Source organism: Rhinolophus ferrumequinum, chromosome 9 (assembly GCF_004115265.2).
Source record: "Rhinolophus ferrumequinum isolate MPI-CBG mRhiFer1 chromosome 9, mRhiFer1_v1.p, whole genome shotgun sequence".
NCBI lineage: Eukaryota > Metazoa > Chordata > Mammalia > Chiroptera > Rhinolophidae > Rhinolophus > Rhinolophus ferrumequinum.
This window is the reverse complement of record NC_046292.1, coordinates 19,383,005-19,400,935: the sequence shown is the minus strand read 5'-3', so window position 1 is coordinate 19,400,935 and position 17,931 is coordinate 19,383,005. Positions and strand designations below refer to the sequence as shown.

Genomic DNA, 17,931 nt, shown 5'->3' with positions numbered 1-17,931 from the left:
GCAGCCAATCAGATGCCTGTTTCCTGGGGAGGCGTGGCGACACCGCCCACAGGAGCCAACTGCTCAGCCAGTCAGCACCGGGAAGCTCCGGGAACTCTGGGAGCTGTAGTCAGCCCCGGACGAATGCTGCAAACTTTTGCAAAAGGGTTTTAGTCAGATTGTTGGCAATACCAGACGAGAGTGACAACCCGGAGAGTCATTAGAGCTGCGTGATGAAACGGGAGTTCACCGGGCTAGGCCCGAGAGCGGGAATGAAATCCCTCCCAAGTAAGTTCTTCAGCTTTTTCAGTTCCTGGAGGGACTGGTTAGGGTTAGGAGAGGTGGTTCTAATTATAGAGCTGAACGCCAGATTCCGGCACAGCCCTGTTCCCCTGGCCTCCGGGAGGGCTCTACCTAAAAATGTGGCAGACACAGGGAATCCACTTGATTTAGGGAGTTTCTGGAAATGCCTTCATTCATTGAAATGCCCTTGGCAACCTAAAGTCTAAACCCCCTTATACTCCCTTGGGGCCTCCAGTCCTGTCTTCCATCCCTGCGACCCGTTTCTAGAAATTTCCATCCCTGCCACCCCTTTCTAGAAATTTGTGACAAGGCTCTCTACTGGGTCTTTTCTCACTTCTCTCTCTGGCCACTCCCTCTCTGACTCCTCTTTCTCCTCCCACCCCCTGGAACGTGGGTGTTTCCCTAGTTTCTGTTTTCATCCCTCGTCTCTCCAGACATACTCTCCCTCCCTGATCTCGTTCATTTCCTGGCCCAACTCTCTGTTGGGAGTCGCTTCCACCAGTCCATCAGCACCCAGAAGCTGAATTCATCCTCTCCTGTCCCCTTCCCACAGTTCCTCTCCCTTCAGTTTTTCTTCAGAGCTCCAGTTTTTTGTTTCAATTTTAAAGTCATTGTTAACTTTGGATAGAGAGTCTTGGCTGGAGGGAAGGTGAACTAGATGACCTCCAAGGTCCCCTCTGAGACTTTGAGTCTAGGCTTGTCATTCCAAAGATGACCCTCTGACTTTGTCACCTGCCTCCAACTTCTTGGGAGAAGGAAAGTAATCTCACCCTCTGTTGAGATCCCAAGGCACTTGAGCAAGGTCTCTTTTATGTATAACACCGTGTTTCCCCGAAAATAAGACCTAGCTGGACAATCAGCTCTAATGCATCTTTTGGAACAAAAATTAATGTAAGACCCAGTCTTATATTATATCATATTATGTTATATTATAGACCCGGTCTTATAGTAAAATAAGACTGGGTCTTATATTAATTTTTTTCTCCAAAAGATACATTAGACCTGATGGTCCGGCTAAGTCTTATTTTTGAGGAAACACGGCACTTATCACATTCTACCTTGTATTTTAATTTTCTGTGTACATGTCTTATCTGACCCTTTTAATTATAAGCTCCTTGAGGGCAGGGTCCACATGTTGACATCTTTGTCTTTTGCCCTATGCCACCTAGCACAGTTTTCTGCCAATAACATGTCCTTGGTGATTGCATCTTCCTTTGAATTGAATTCCCCCAAATCACCCTATGTCAGATTCAGCATTCATTTTAAAAATCTACTCTGTAATTCAATGTTTAGATCAAAAAGCTTTATTGGTATTTCATGAGCTACAGAATAAAGGTCAAACCCCTAGATTGACAGTCAATATCTGCCAAGATCTGTTTCAATTTACCTTTCCAGTCTTAATCACTTGCCACTCCATGTTTCTTGTTTGGTCTTTAAGCCTTTCCTCCCTTAGTTCCCTCTGCAGATAACTGCCCACTGAAATCCTACGCAGCATTCAGTGCCTTTAGTCATGTTTGTGGCCTTAATGAAGCCTTCAAATTGCCACTTCCTACAGAGTGCGTTGCTTCTCAGCTCAGCTGAAAGTCCTCTCTCCCACTCTTCAACTCAGCATGTTTCTACCTCTACCACTGGTCTTCAAGCTTGATGCAGCCTTGTCAGCATGTCTACCTACATATCTTACCACTTCCCGCTAACAGTGGAATATATGTTATTGACCACTTTTGCAAAGGGAGGAAACTTGAGCTTACATAGAAAGGTAAAACTTCATGTCAGGGTCATATAAGAACTTCTTATCACTGCACCAGGCTGTGGTCAGAGCTCCTTTGAAGCAGTAACTATATCTAATTATCTCTGTATCCCCTACTAGCATGTAGTGAATCCTCAGTAAAGTTTTGAATGTGTGAATATGAATTACTCTCCTCTGTAGAATAACCCTTTAGAATCTTCAAGGAAGAGACTAAATCATGCCCAAGGTTTCACTTACAAAGTTAGTGATTTTGTGAAAAGGCAAAGCAAGAAATACTGATATTCTAAATTGGATGAGCTTTGTGACCCAGTCTCCAAGGAAGGGAAGCTTGAAAGAGGCACAGATACTACCATTTGCTGAAATGTCCAACAACAGTCCAGGATACGTCTGATATCTCATGTAACTCACCACAACTTCGTAACGTAGGCATTATGCCTCTTTTTGACAGGTGAGGAAACTGAGGCTCAAGAGGTGTGTTGGCCATGGTCAGACAGCTTAGTAATCTGTTAAGGATTCAAACCCAGGCAGGAACAACTCCAAAGCAGAAACCCCACTGCACCACTGATGAGAGAAGGACCCGAATATGTAAGATGCAGGCTGGCATAAGGAACTAATGTGTAAAGCAGAATTCCAATATATTAATTGGGAGTGAGAAACACAATTTTCAAGTGGTCTATAATGAATGGGCCAGCACATTCCTCTTTATAGGAAAGCCTCCATGAAAAGCTGTTACTGTATTATCTGAAGGTGGTTAGGACAGCTAGAATTTGAGCAAAAGGAACCAGTGAAAAGATGAATAATTGAACCGGCTCTACGCAGAGCAAACCTGCTGCTGCTCAGTGCTCTGGCTCCTTCCCTCTTTCATTCAGTAAATATTTACTGACCATCTAGTATGTACCAGGCACTGTGCTGGGCTCTGGAAATCCAGCCAGTAAAGCCTCCAGCCCCGCGGAGAATGGCCCGGTTACCTAGGCTGGATTTACTCCTCCCCTCCCCTATGCCTAGTATTTTTGGCTCAGTAAAGATCTCCACCTTCTGTTACCATACTCTCTGACTCTTGCATCAGCTATGCTGAGGCTACTGATTGGCCAAAGCTTTTATTATTCCTCAATCACATTCCAGTCTCGAGGAAACGTCGATTGGGTTTGAAATGTTTTTGCTTTCCTCAGCTTCAGACCCTCTCTCAGATTTTAACCCTAATGGAATTCATTCTTTCTGCATTAATATTCTAATCCCAAATAGTGGGATCAGTTTGCTATAATGACCTTGCCTCCCACACCTGGGGCTGTGGTTTATCACCCAGATATAATTTTCTGAGCTCTTCTTATTGTTCTCACCGTACTCCCTCCTCCCATCTCAGAATACAATTCCTGCCTTGGGGGAGCTTTCAGGAGAGAAGCCAACTCCAACAGGTTTAATAAAGCCACTCACCCTCCGTGGCTCATTCGCACATTCACCCATTCAATCACTCATTAAGCAGCCATTGTGCTACATGCTGAAGGAGGTCCTTCCGGGCTGACAGGTGCGGAGCTGTGAAGCTACACAATTAAAATTGAAATTGTCCCCTGGAGTTGTGCATCAGGGGGCAGAACAACCACAGCCTCAGAAACAGAGCCTACTATCTCTTAAAAGCACCGCCCAGAAGTCCTAGTTTTTAGCTATGTGACCCAAAGAATTTTTTTTCAGTTCTTAGGATCCGGTTCCTCATCTGTAAAACAAAGGAGTTGGAAATTAGCTGTAATCCCCTAGAGCCACTGTGGAGATGACTGGTGTGGGGCAATGCAAATAATTCAGTTTCATTGATTTTATACTGAGAACAGACACCAGGTTTCAAAAAACTCGGCCCTCTTCATAAAAATAAAATACAAAAACTGGCCAGTTGGGTGCTTTTGGATAATTCACTGAACCTTCCAGTTCGGTTATGTAGGCTGAGTGGGCCCTCAGCGCCCCCTGCAGGCATGACCCTGCTACAGCTCAGAATAGACTAGAAAAAGGATGGCCGCCCTCAAACATTTTGAGTTTATAGCATTGGCAGCTCCCAATGATGTCACTTGCCTGAAGGTCCTGAAAAGAGGCCAGGCAACAGCTAAGTAAAGGTCGTGTGGTTGCTGAAGATTTCCCTGCTGTCAGTAGGGACAAGACTCCCCAAAGATCTCCCAGCCTGAATGCACTTCCCATTGTTTTGTCTTACTCCTGCATCGTACAGGCAGGAAGCCTGAGGTCCAGAGAATAAACCATTTGCATAAGGTCCCCAGAATGTTGGTCACAGAGCGGAGACTACAACCCTGGGGTCCAGGCCCCCCAGCCTAGGGCCACTCGCACCGAAAGAAGCTGCCCCCAGTAGCGTCATACTTCCAGAAAGAATAATTCTTTTTACTCCTGGTATCCTCCTCTATTTCCCCCTCTCCTCCACTCCTAGAGGCCCTATATTCCATTCTCAGTCAAATACTCTGAGGCTGTTCCTGGAGCAGCGCCCGTCCTGTTACCATCCTGGCCCACCTCTTCCTATTCTTAAGACTTCTGTATTCCTACAAGGTTCCCCACCCAACCCCCCAAAAAATTTTACTTGTAATAGGATATCGGAGTCGAAGTTTTCAGTTCTAACCTTTTCTAGCTGTGTGTGTGTGTCACTTCACCTCTCTGAACCTGTTTCCTGCTGTATAAAATGGGGCGATCAAGTTTACCTCCACTGGGGTTGTTGTGAGGATGAGAGCTAATGCATACAAGTCCTTTCAAAAGGCGTGAAGCAGATTAAGTGCTCAATAAGCTGTAATTATTATTATTTATGTTATTGTTATTTTAAAACATCGAATTCAGTGACAGGCAGATACTGCGTGTTCAAGAAAGGCGGTTATAACCATTAATATTTAAAATCTGAAGCACGGAGCCTGGCATTCAGCAGGAACCGAAGACGTAAACTGTGGTTAGTATTCTTGCTTTTTTGACCAAAGGGTTCCCAGTATCTTTGCAGTACTAACGCCTCTTCTGAGCAAAACCTGCACCACTTCGTCCTGCTCAGCAACAGGCTCCTATTACGTAAACCACGGCGGCCAATGAGCAGGAAGATGGGCGGGGTTATCTAGCAGCCAATTGCAGCCCGCAGCGGCGCGCAGGACTAGCTCAGTCCGGTTTCCAGGGTGGTTAGAAAAGCTAACCCCTGAGGCTGTTTTGGGGGTGGGGAGTGTCACCAAATTCTCCCGGCTCTGCCTATCAACCAGGCTATGATTGGTGCAGACCTTGGCAGCCCACCCCTTCCTCCGCCCGGCCCCGCCTTCGTGGGGGAGGGTGCTGGGACTACCCCTTCTGCTTTTCGGTTTTCTCTTTTTTCTTCTGTCCTTTTCTTCTTTTTAATGAACTTTTGGTTGTAGTTTAAGTTTTTCCCTTCCAAATTATATGATACGTATTATTGCAGAAAATTTAAAATATACAGAAAAGTATAAAGGTAAAACAATATTTTCCCCCTTTGTGTTTTTTAATGTTTTTCAGGCTTTCTGTCTTAAGCTGGTATTATACTTGTTCGTTGTTTTATTGTTGTAAAAGCATAAACCTGGAAGTGGCCAAAATGTCCATCAAAGGGGCCTGGTTAAAATAATAAGCATATTCGTCCACACAATGAAACATCACGCAGCAACGAAACGGAAGGAGTTAGATCTCCGTGCTTTACATAGGTGCTCTACATGAAATGAAAACTTGTGCAGGATTTAATATTAGGTTAAAACAAAAAATAAGTTGCACAATGATATATATGGAATGATCTCAAAAATATGTATGTACATAATTATACAGAGGCCACAACAGTCTGGAAAGATGGGCAGTTTCCAATAAACTGTTAGCATCCTGTTACCTCTAGGGTAGAGGCGAGTATCAGTATAGAGATTATAAGACTTTTCATGTACTTCAATATTAGTGGGTTTTTTTTTTTAATTCCAAGATGTATCACGTTATAACTTTTAAAAGAGGGGGAAAAACTTCAAAATCCTAATCCCACTACCAAGAGAGAACCAATGATGTAACATGTTAGTTTTTATTCTTTGCATTTACCGGGAGTGCCAAAAAAATGTATACACATGACTTGTATTCATCTTTCGTTATCAGTATATATTGAATATTGCAATTTTAATACAGTTTTTTCCTTTCTTAAAATGTGTATACTTTTTTCTGGCACCCTCTGTATTTATTTATCATATATATTACTGTTATATGTTTATTGTCTTTAATTTATGCTTATGTTTATAGTATATAAATAATCTATAGTTGGGTAGCCTGCTTTTTCCACTTACTGCATTTCATGGTAATTTTCACAATATTAAATATTCCTTAAACATAATATTTAATGGTTGCAAAATGTTCATGTGTGATATAATTCGTTCATTAATCCCTATTGCTGGAAATTTAGGGTTTTCTTTCCAATTTTTCATTATAATATGTCAAGATGAGATAAAACTCTTAACATAAAAAATAATACATTATAGCCCTGATTATTTCCTTAAGTTAAATTTCTAGACACAAATTCATGAGTCGAAGGCTATGAACAAATAAGACTCTTTATGCTCATTGTAAAACTTTTTTTTTTAATTGTAAAACTTTTAAAAGTTTGTCTCTGTGAACACTGTTGATGCCTGTCTTAGCTCTAGCTGCCATAGCAAAATACCATTGACTGGGTAGCCTAAACAACAGAAATTTATTTTGTCACAGTTCTGGAGGTTGGGAAGTCTTAGATTTGGGTGAGAGCATATCTCGAGTTCCGGTGAGAGCTCTCTTCCTGGCTGGCAGGTGGCTGCCTTCTTGCTGTGTCCTCACCTGGCAGAAAGCTAGCAAGGAAGTTCTGTGGAGTCTCTTCTTAAAAGGGCATTAAGCCCATCGTGAGGGCTCACTCTCATGCCCTCATCTAAACCTAATTACCTCTCAAAGACCCTATCTCCAAATACTATCACATTGGGGCTTAGTGCTTCAACACATGAATGTTGGGGGGACACAACTCAATCCACAACAATGCCTAAGATGAGCCAGGTGCTATGCTTAGGATGGGGTAGAGGGCTGAATAATATCCCAAATTTGGCTGCCAGGATCAAACCGGTGAGAAAGAGAAGCAAATATAAGTCACTTAGCTAAGCAAACACACCTGTAAATAGTCTGATCAAGTCTCTACTGGACGTAAAACTCTTCATGGCTCCCATTGTCCAGTTGTGTTTGTACATTCCATGGGTCAGAGATGGTCTGTGGATATATACTGTTCTGTCCTTTGGGTTTTTTAAAAAATTGAATAAGTTGCTAAGATTGAAAAATTAGGAGATTTCACACAAAATTCCCAATTTATGAATTTTCTTAGAAAAGAAGATGTATCAGCACTGAGCCTGCATTCCTGGGGCCATTGGTGGGACTAAGTAGCTGGGCTTGTCTTTTCTAGTTCTCCCTTCCCATAACAATAACATGCAGACCACTTGATCATTTATATTACTTGCTTGGCCTCTGTAGGAACCTGAGTTTGAAACCACTGGATGGGGTCAAGATTCTTTAACTTGGCATTTAAAGCCTCCGTGATGTGCCTTCCCTTTCACATTTACTTCCTTATACTCTTGCTCAAACACACCCTTGCTCAAGGTCAAAGTGTAAGGCAGTGGCAGAATAGGAATTAGAACCAGGGTTTCTCAACTCACTATCTAGGCACTTTTAATGATCTCAATTTGTTCTTCACTCATTAACTTGAGGTGTTTATTTTTCTTGATAAGGCCAGGCCAAAGTCAGCCATTTTGCATAAAACCAAATGGAATGGAACGTCCAGAGGTGGAAATTTTTCTACCGGATGTGCAGTTTCATATGTGGCTCTTACCAGCTTCTCACTCTCCTTGCTCACTGTGCTCCAGCTTCCTGGCTGCTTTGCTGTCCATTGACCATGTTAAGCTGCTCATCTCAGGGCCTCTGCCCCTGCTGTTAGACTTCAGTTTCGAATGCTCTGTATCTTCATAGCTCATATTATTACATTTTTTAGGTCTTTCCCTATCAGCTCACTCTATAAGGTGACAACTTTATCAGCTCACACTATACGAAATAGTTCACCTTCAGCCACTTCATGTCCCCTTCCTCTGCTTTATCTTCCCCCACCTAACATATATGCTTGCTCATTTTTTGTCTTTCTCACATTATGGAAGCTCCATGAGGGTAGGACTTTATTTGGTTTTCAGTTGTATTCCCAGCACCTAGCACAGTCCTGGCACACAGTAGGCATTCAGTAAATAGGTATTGGTTCATGGGCCAATGGTTTAGCTGGATGATCAGGGACTTGAAAGGAACATGACTGAAAAATTGGTGACAAGAAAATGTGGGGAAGAGTCATGAGGATAGACTTCTCTAAATGGGCAAAAAATGTGAAGATATTTGTGTCCCATGTGAATGCTCACCAAAGAATGACCTAAGCAGAGGAAATATTAGTAATCAAGTGGACAGGATGACCTATTATGTGGATACCAGTCAACCTCTTTCCACAGTCACCGCTGTCATCGCTCAAGGTGATGTTAATGGGTTCATCAACAAAGTGGCCTTAGGAGCAGGAAGGGAGGTTATTTCCTGGTCTCAGCAACATGGATTTCCACTCACCAAGGCCAACCTGGCTATGCTACTGCTGAGTGCCCAATCTGCCAGCAGTAAAGACCAACACTGAACCCCTGATTTGGCACCATTCCCAGGGTGATCAGCCAGCAACTGGTGGTGGGTTAATTACATTGGACCACATCCATCAAGGAAGGGGCAGAGTTTGGTTCTTACTGGAAGAGATTCCCTGGATACAAATTTGCCTTCCTTGCATACAATGCTTTTGTTAAAACCACCACCCGTGGATTGCCGAATGCATTATGCACTGTTATAGTATTCCACACAACATTGCTTCTGATCAATAAACTCAAAGCAAGTGAGGTGTAGCAACGGTCCCATGCTCACGGAGTTCACTGGTCTTACCATGTTCCCTACCAACCGAAAGCAGCTGGCTTGATACAATGGTGGAATGGCTTTTGAAGACTCAGTTACAGTGCCAGCTGGGTGTCAATAACTTTCAGGGCTGGAGCTTGGTTCTTCAGAGGGCTATATATGCTCTGAATCAGCATCTAATATATGGTGCTGTTTCTCTCATAGCCAGGATTCACAGGTCCAGGAATCAAAGGGTGGAAACAGTAATGGCATCACTCACCATTACCCCTAGTGACCCACTAGCAAAATTTTGCTTCTAGTTCCTGTGAACTTATGCTCTGCTGGCTGAAAGATCTTAGTTCCAAAGGGAGGAATGCTTCTACCAGGAGACACAGTGATTCCATTGAAGTGGAAGCTAAGACTGCTGCCTGACTATTTTTGACTTCTCATGGGTATGAATCAACAGGCAAAGAAGTGAGTTTACCGTGCTGGCTTGGGTGATTGATCTTGACTATCAAGGGGAAATTGGACCACTACTCACAATGAAGGTAAAAAATAGAATGTCTGGAATACAGGAGATCCTTAGGGTGTCTCCTAGCATTACCAGGCCCTGTGTTAAGGTCAAAGAAAAACTACAACAACTCAATCCAGGCAGGACTACTTATGGTCCAGACCCTTTAGGAATGAGGCTTGGGTCACCTCACCAGGTAAAGAGCCACAACCAGCTGAAGGTTTCCCTTTGAAGGTAAAGAAAATAAAGAATGGGTAGTGGAAGAAGGTGGTTATAAATACCAGCTACAACCGTGTGACCAGTCACAGAAATTAGGACTGTAATTGGCATGAGTATTTCCTCCTTATTTTGTTATGAACATATTTGTGTGTCTGGTGTACACAGATACACACCTACACCACACACACACATTTATATATAGCCAACATCTTTTGTAGCAAATAGCGTTGTATAGATATACAGCAACTTTCATATATATAAATGATATTTTATATATAGTAACTATTATTATTATTTTGCAATTTTCAGAAAGCACAGAGGCTAAGTCTGCAGACAGATCTAGGGCTCAGACTATATAAAGAATTCTTAAAACTCAACAACAAAAAGACAAACAATCCAATTCAAAATAGGCAAAAGATTTGAATAGATATCTCTTAGAAGAAGATACATGAATGACCAATGAGCACATAAAAAGATGCAGTATCATTAGCCATCAGTGAAATGCAAATCAAAACCACCATGAGATACCACTTTACAACCACTAGGATAGCAAGAATCAGAAAGTCAAATATAACAAGTATCGGCAAGGATGTGGAAAAGCTGGAACTCTTATACATTGTTGATGGGAATGCAAAATGCTGCAGCTGCCATGGACAAATAGTTTGGCAGTTCGTCAATAAGTTAAACATAGAATTACCATATGACTCAGCAATTCCACTCCGAGGCATGGATCCAAAAGAACTGAAAACAGGTGTCCAAACAAATACTTGTACATGAATGTTTTTAGCAGCACTATGTATAATAGCCAAAAAATGGAAACAAGACAAATGTCCATCAACTGATGAATCAATAACCAAAAGTATATCCATACAATGGAATATTAGCCTGATATAAAAAAGGAATGACGTACTAAAACATGCTACATCGATAAACCTTGAAAACATCATACTAAGTGAAAGAAGCCAGATATAAAGGTCACATGTTGTGTGATTCAATTTGTATGAAATATTCAGAAGAGGCAAGTCTATAGAGACTGAAAGCAACTAGTAGTTGGGGCGGGGAGAATGGAGAGTGACTGCTTAACGGATATGGAATTTTGGGGATGATGAAAATGTATCAAACTACTAGAGGTGATGTTCGCACAACATAGTGAATATACTAAATGCCACTGAATTTTAAACTTTAAATGGTTAATGATTAATTTTATGTTATGTGAATTTTACCTCAATTGAAAAAGAATGGTGAGCAAGGAGGAATCTGTGAAATCTGCTAATTGTGAGGTTGTGCCAGGTGGCACCAAGTGAAGCAGTGGCGTATGTATCCCCCTCTTTGTTCTTTTGCCTGCTTCCAAGCTTTTTGTTCCTTTCCAGTGCTTGACGTTAAAGATCCTTGAAGTAGGGTACAAATGGTTTAGGTGTTTTCTGCACTAATATAGGACTATACATAAAAAGAAAAGAGAAAGGAGGAAGAGAGGGAGAGAAGATGGAAAGAAGTAAGGAGGAAGGAAGAACTGAGGGATGGGACACAATGATTATGTTTACAAGTGGCCAATACGGCCCTTGGAAGATTGGTGGGAACTCCAACCAGATTACCTCCTCCTTCCCCGTCATTCCCCTGCACGCTCCAGATGGACAGGCTGAACTATTGTCAATTCCCCAGTAACCCATGGTCTGTCTCAGTGCCAGCTTCTTCCAATGCTGTCATTCAGCCTTGAATGCCATCCCCTCCCTAGCTGCTGTTATATCTCTTCCACCATGAGGTCCCTTCAAGCCCCAGGTCTGGGTGGTGCATATCCAGTGTCCTCCCGTAGCATTCTGCACTCGCCCCCATCAGAATACTTCCCACACTGTTGTTTAGCCATTTTTCTTTCTCAATCGGCTCTAGGTTCCACAAGGACAGGAGCTGTGATTATTTTGTAGTTGTATTCCCAGTGTAGACGAAGTGCCCAACATATAGTTCATGCTAAATATAATTTTTAATGCATACGAGGTTGGACAATTAAGTTCATGAACTCATCCTAGAAAAAGTGCTACATACCTTATTGCTGAATATCACGATGGTCACCTTTGAAGCACTCCCCTTGGGAAGCTATGTATCAATGCCAGCACCTAGTCCACCCTTCAAAGCAATTTGGGAACTCTTTTTCTGGAACAGTCATTGGAGCTGTCGTCGTATTACCCTTAATGTCCTGGATGTCATTAAAATGTCTTCCTTTCAATATTTCCTTTATCTTCCGGTAAAGAAAGAAGTCATTGGGGGCCAGATCAGGTGAGTAGGGAGGGTGTTCCAATACAGTTATTTGTTTACTGGCTGAAAACTCCCTCACAGTTGGTGCATTGTCGTGATGCAAGAGCCATGAATTGTTGGCGAAAAGTTCAGGTCGTCTGACTTTTTCACGCAGCCTTTTCAGCACTTCCAAATAGTAAACTTGGTTAACTGTTTGTCCAGTTGGTACAAATTCATAATGAATAATCCCTGTGATATCAAAAAAGGTTAGCAATAGCATTGCAACAAGTTCGCGAACTTAATTGTCAGACCTCGTCCATTTTAAAAACTGAAAATGGAATATGTAGGCTATGCAGAAATGCATATTCACCAATAGTGGAATGACTCCGAGTCCTCTTTGTGAGAATCAGACAAAAGGTGACTCTTTTTCAGAACAGATGTCACCTTAGTACACTGCTTGGTGAGCACAGTGTGGGCTGAATTTCAGTCCTCCCCAGCCCCTTTACTTAGGTGTCTTTATGCAATGAACAACTTACAGCACATACCACATACAGCAGATCTGGAAGGATCCTTAACACCAGTGATTCTCAACTCTGGCCACATATTGGAAAAACCTGGGGAGCTTTTTGAAAATACCCGTGCCCGGGCCTCAATCTTAAAGATTTACATTTAATTGGTTCTGGATTAATTTTAAAGCTTCCCAAATATTTCAATAGGCAGCACGGGTTGAGATTTACAACTTGATTTATAGTGTGACAATGTCAAAGTAGGCTCTATTGCAAATGTGTGTTTGCACCATATAGGCATGCATCGACATGCTGATAGAATGTATGTCACAGCCCAAAGCTAAGGCCAATGCCAAACACTGGCACTTCCACATTTACTGCTAGGAACCTTTGCCTTTACCATCCACCCCTAGATGTCCAGGCAAACCCCCGCACTTATCTCACTAAGAGGAGGGAACTAACAGGCAGCTGAACCACTACACAGGAACTGCAACTCGAGACCAGGAGCTCTGCAGTAAAGTCCATGCTCAGCACAAACCTGGTTGGGTGACCTTGAGAAAGTTTACTCCACAGTTCCCTGCATTCGTTACTTTGGTTATAAAATTAAACTATTGGTATGGACATATTTGCAGAAATATCATGAGATTTAATGAGCAAAATAATTGGAAAGTACTCCATAAATATAAATTGTTAAGTAAGTCCATTGTGTAAAATTCCACTGAAATTAATGAGTTCACGTGTCAGTTCTCAATGACTCTGACACGGATGGTTAGGAAGCCACTTAGATTTTCTCCTGCAGTTCTCAGAGCTACTCTGTTCCCTGCCTTTCCGGAATTTTGTTCGTTTTCTTGAGATTCATAGACAATAGCTCATTCTTTCCATAAATCAGTTTTTCTCCTCCGTAAGCCAGCCACTGCTGGTTTCTGTTACTTGTAAACAAAAAGGATTTTAACTAATGCAATAAACCAGCTGAGCACGTTCCAAATTGTATTCTGTGAAATGCTATGTCCTAAAATGTTAGTATTTTGTACAAGAATAATGCTTAATATATTTTTAAATCCTCAAATAGCATTCATATCAAGAGCTGTATTAAATATGTGTAGTTATTCTTATTATACTTGATAATCTGCCTTTACAATAAAGTATTTTATGGCCAAGAATATCAGCAAATTTCATGAGAAACTATTGTTACTTATAGTACAGTGGTCCTCAGACTTCAGTGTACATCAGAATCACCTGGGACATCTTGTTAAAACAGATTGCTAAAAAAAAAAAAAAAAAGATTGCTGGGTCCCACCTCAGTTCTAGCAGGTCTGTGATGGGGCCTGAGAATTTGCATTTCTAGGAAGTGCCCAGGTGCTGCTGATATTGCTAGCTCATGGACACTTGGTAGTCTTAAGTTAGGCTGCTCCAAAAACTACTCATTTCACCTTTTAAAGAATTTAAGCTGATGATTCTTCTTCAAAGTTTCAATTTTTTTGCTTGCTTTACTCAATCATCATTAGACTGACTTTTATTTATAAAATGTCAAGGGCAGATGGTACACCCCTATTAAGGAATCAACTCAGGAATATCACTCCTAATAAGGCAATTGTTGATTATAAGACGTCACAAAAACACTATCACCTACAAACTTAGGGAATTTTGTATGCCTTGTTTTGGTCACAAAAATGCAAAATGGAAGATGTTTATTTCTTGTTCCTTAACTGATTTTTAAACTTTTTAAATTTTGTACTGTTGGAAAGATAAAAAAAAAGGCATATGACTTAACATGATCATTTCTTGCACTTCATCTTTGAGGTCATTTTGTTGCTGGCCACTTGAATCTCAGCACTCACACCGCAGGACTGTCTATAATAAACTTTCCACCAGCAGCGTCATAGACAGTGTTTTGGAAACAGCCAGTGTCTTGTCTGCAAGGGCAGTCAATGACTTGTCCAAGCTTTATCATTCAGTGGCCCTAAAGGCCTTTGTGTACAGGTAGTAGGGTCTTCCAACAAATGATTCCTTGTAATTCTGGGGCAAATGACCTATTGATCTGTTGAATTAAAAATTGTGTTGTTAATGGCCCAAAATGTCACCTCTATTTTTTTTAAAGATTTTTTTACTGTTGTATAGTGATATTTTATTTTACTAATTTATTTTTAAGGAGGGTGCAGCTCAGTTGCCCATGCGGGGATTGAACTGGCAACCTTGGTGTTATTAGCACCACGCTCTAACCAACTGAGCTAACCAGCCACCCCTCACCTCTCTTCTTTTGCCTAGAGGAGTTACACAACTAGTTTGTATAATAATTTACTTAAACAGGGCCTTACTTGGCAAAACAAAATAAAACCTAAGAAATCATTCTGATTGTTATTAAGACATAGGAGTCAAAAACCCTGAATATCAAATCTCAACTCCAATTTACTAACCACAGGCAATACGTAATTTCTAATTCTAGTTCTCTCAATCTGCACAAGGATAATTAGAACAAGGGTAACCAGTTCCTATGAAGAGTTCTCTAATCCATTTTGTAAATGCAAAATGGATTGGTGGTACCTGGAATTGTATCTTTTAAAGCAATTATTCCTTGAATTGGGGTTTATCCTTCAAGCTTTCTCTGAACCTCTAATGTCAGACAGGCCTTTCTTTGTGTCATGCCTGCCTCCCCCAACTACCCCCAAGGGGCACAGCATTTATGCTGTGCTTCATCTTCAAGCTCCCTATTGCAGGTACTGTCTGACTCATTTTAGCAGTCCAGTAGTCTCTCTTTACCCCTCTCCAGATAGTAAAAGACATTAGACACAGTTCAACGATGACAATTTATTATAATTTGTTGGCAGCACAGTTCGATATGAGACCAGAACTATGTCTCCATAGAAGTGGGCGATGATATGCAGCCATTATATGGGGAACTGTGTGCACTTAATCCTCATGATTCTGTTTCAGTTTATTGATGGCCTGCTTGTGCCGCTCAATTTCTTTCTGCAGACGTTCCATCTCCTTTTTATGATGAATGATCTCATCTTCATGGTGTTTCTTCAAGGCTGCCAGTTGTTCTTTAGTCCGAGCTCTACAAGTACACAATGGCTCTGGGTTTAATCCTAATCCTTCACCCCAAAGAGATTTCTAAGCATAACCTGCAATACCCAAGGCAAAGGAGTCCCAATCCCCTGGGAGTCTGGCTCATCATCCTCTTCTATCCCCTCAAGCCCCACTAGGGAAAGAATACTCCACCTTAAGATGCATCCATCCTTAGGAGATGACCGAAATGATTCCATTTTGCTGGTACTAGTGACTGAAATTCCATCAGTCATGAGCTATGCCTCTCAGATTCCTCTTTAGAGTAGAAAACTCCAGAGAGGTGTGAAATAAGTCCCTTATAACTTATTAGAGAAACAACCAAGAAAACAGAATCCCTTTTTGGGGGAAAAAGAGCAAAACGAGGGGGGAATAGACAAAGGGGTGTAGTTAAAGGACAACTTTATGGGACCTATCCTAATTTATCTAGGGCTTTCTTTGCATGGGCCACTCTAAAAGCCATGAGGGCCAGTATTTGGTAGACAAACTTAGGTCTCAGCAAGAAATGATTCAAACGTTGGTTTGGCCACGTTTGGGCCTCAGTTTTTCTTAACTGTAAAATGTAGTGGCCCAATTAGATGGTCTCTAAGGGCTGTGCTTTGGCTTTCTGGTATGGCAGGTACCATGGTGATAATTTTTAAGAGTGAGCAAAAGAGGACAGAAGTGAAAAGATAGGCCAAAGGAGAAGCAGGCGCGAGATTAGTTCTATGCTGCTCTCTACTGTGGAGAGAAGTCAGTAAAAGATAACCCAGAGTTGGAAAAAAAACGTAGATAGGGGCCAGCCCACTCCACACTCCTAAAGGTAAGAGAAATCTACCCAGCTGGGCGGAGCCAGGCGAAAGTCTCCAGGAAGTGGGAGGGGGAGTTCCAACCAGGAAAAGCTGTACCCAGCTCGTAAGACCAGCTCACTCTGGAGGAACTGGAAACCCTTTGCAGGTCTATAAACTGTTGAGAGGGCCTGAAGAGTCAGGGAATCCATCCATGCCGGACCTAGCAAAGCTAAGGCGTGTGGAAAAGAGCGTAGAGGGGTGGTGGGTGGGTGAGGGCCGAGGGAGTCAGGTTCAGAGGATCTACAAGTATTGGGTGGGCGGATCTTGACACTGCGAAGAATCAGGGGAGCGTTTCGCACCACCCGGGAGAATTCCAAGGGTGGGGTTGGTAAATGATTCTGGAAGAGTTGAGCCTTGGTTTGAGAGTCCTGGAGACCCGCAAGTGGACATGGCTTGGGTTTTAGGGCCCTGGAAGCGAGGGTGCAATGGATTCCGGGACCCGGGAGTTTCATTGGGATATGGGGCGCCCCAGGTCAACGGAAAGGGATGGGCGGGGAGACTCTAAGAAGGCTTGTTAAGATTTAGGGCTGGACTCGGGATCCCGTGCCTCACCTGAAGTATCGTTCCTCTTCGGCCTGCTCTCTTTTTCCGAAGGCTCCACCAGCCTCCCGGACCGACCCCGCGCTGGAGCCGACACTCCCTGACTGCGGAGAGAGACACGGACTTTGGTAAAGGTGTGGAGGAGGTGACGGCATCCGCGCTCAGCGCTGGGGCAGCGGACACTACAGTGGGCATACCCGTTCCGAGTTGAAGTTTCGGGCTTGCATGGCCCTCACGCCCCACACACCGAGCCGCATCCGCACTGCCGACGCCGTGACTGCCATGGTTGTCAATGCCGCACCTCACAGTTGCAGACGATGCAGACTGTCTGTAGGCGCTAACGTCGCAGATGGCCAGGCAGCCAATCTTTTCCATGGGGAGGCGGGATTAACCCAGGAGCAGCGAATCATGAAAGGCAGTAGGCAGGGTTTTTATAGTTCGCAGCGAATCCTGAGCAGGAGTCAGGCCTATTCTTAGCCAATCCCTAGCAAGGTCTCCAGGACCAAGCGATTGAAAAATAATGGAGGAGATTGGAGAGGAGCCGCAAGAGGAACCGAAGTCATCAGAATGAGTCATGGCGTCCGCTCCACTCCACGATGGCAATCCTAAAGTTGTTATTAAACACACAAAGAAAGCCTTCCCTTTCCTGGATCACTAGCATCAATAAGATGCTATAAGATTAATAAAACCAAAGAGATTAATAAGATGCTATGAGGGATTGTGGTGGAGGATGTCTGCGTCCAGGATGCCGACGTCTAGGATGCCCCAACTTAGTTGGGTTGTGGGCAAAAATATTGTATGTGTAGATATATATAGTCTCTTAAGAGGTGTCAATATTCTTTTGTTACGTTTACATTTCACTCTCAAGTCTCAGCTTAAGTGTCACTTCAAAGAAACCTTCCCTCACCTTAGTCATTCTATCATAGCTCTCTGTTTTGTTCTTTTCCTCTCTGTACTTTTCACCCTCGAGAGTTTTCAGAGCCTTGATCAAGTAGGCACTGAATTAATATTCGTATTTGTAAAATGCATTAATATGTATGTTATCGAATGGGCTTGATAACTGGACTTTTACCACTGCGGTGCAATGAAGTGGAGAATAGCATAAAT

General features: G+C 42.6%; 1 protein-coding gene and 1 long non-coding RNA gene across 3 annotated transcripts; one reads left to right on the top strand and one right to left on the bottom strand.

The window, feature by feature from the left end:
* The first annotated feature begins 68 nt into the window (after window positions 1-68).
* On the top strand, window positions 69-9,556 carry LOC117027432 (uncharacterized). Of its 2 annotated transcripts, none has more exons than XR_004423915.1 (3): window positions 69-267; window positions 4,847-4,952; window positions 9,396-9,556. It is a non-coding gene; the product is annotated as an uncharacterized LOC117027432 (long non-coding RNA). The 2 variants fall into 2 exon arrangements; XR_004423916.1 differs by lacking the exon at window positions 9,396-9,556 and adding an exon at window positions 5,516-6,068.
* Window positions 9,557-15,181: 5,625 nt separating this feature from the next.
* ATP5IF1 (ATP synthase inhibitory factor subunit 1) lies at window positions 15,182-17,200 on the bottom strand. The gene is made up of 3 exons (XM_033113281.1): window positions 17,022-17,200; window positions 16,837-16,928; window positions 15,182-15,446 (listed from the first exon to the last, which is right to left on the bottom strand). The coding sequence occupies exons 1-3, from the start codon at window positions 17,106-17,108 to the stop codon at window positions 15,299-15,301; spliced, it is 327 nt and encodes a 108-aa protein (XP_032969172.1). The 5' UTR covers window positions 17,109-17,200; the 3' UTR covers window positions 15,182-15,298.
* Between the last annotated feature and the right edge of the window lie 731 nt (window positions 17,201-17,931).

Coding starts and splice junctions, on each gene's coding strand:
- ATP5IF1 (XM_033113281.1), bottom strand. CDS start 17,108: ATGGCAGTCACGGCGTCGGCAGTGCGGATGCGGCTCGGTGTGTGGGGC. Junction 16,929..17,021: donor GAAACTTCAACTCGGAACGG/GTATGCCCACTG, acceptor CTCTCTCCGCAG/TCAGGGAGTGTCGGCTCCAG. Junction 15,447..16,836: donor GAAGAGGAACGATACTTCAG/GTGAGGCACGGG, acceptor GTGTACTTGTAG/AGCTCGGACTAAAGAACAAC.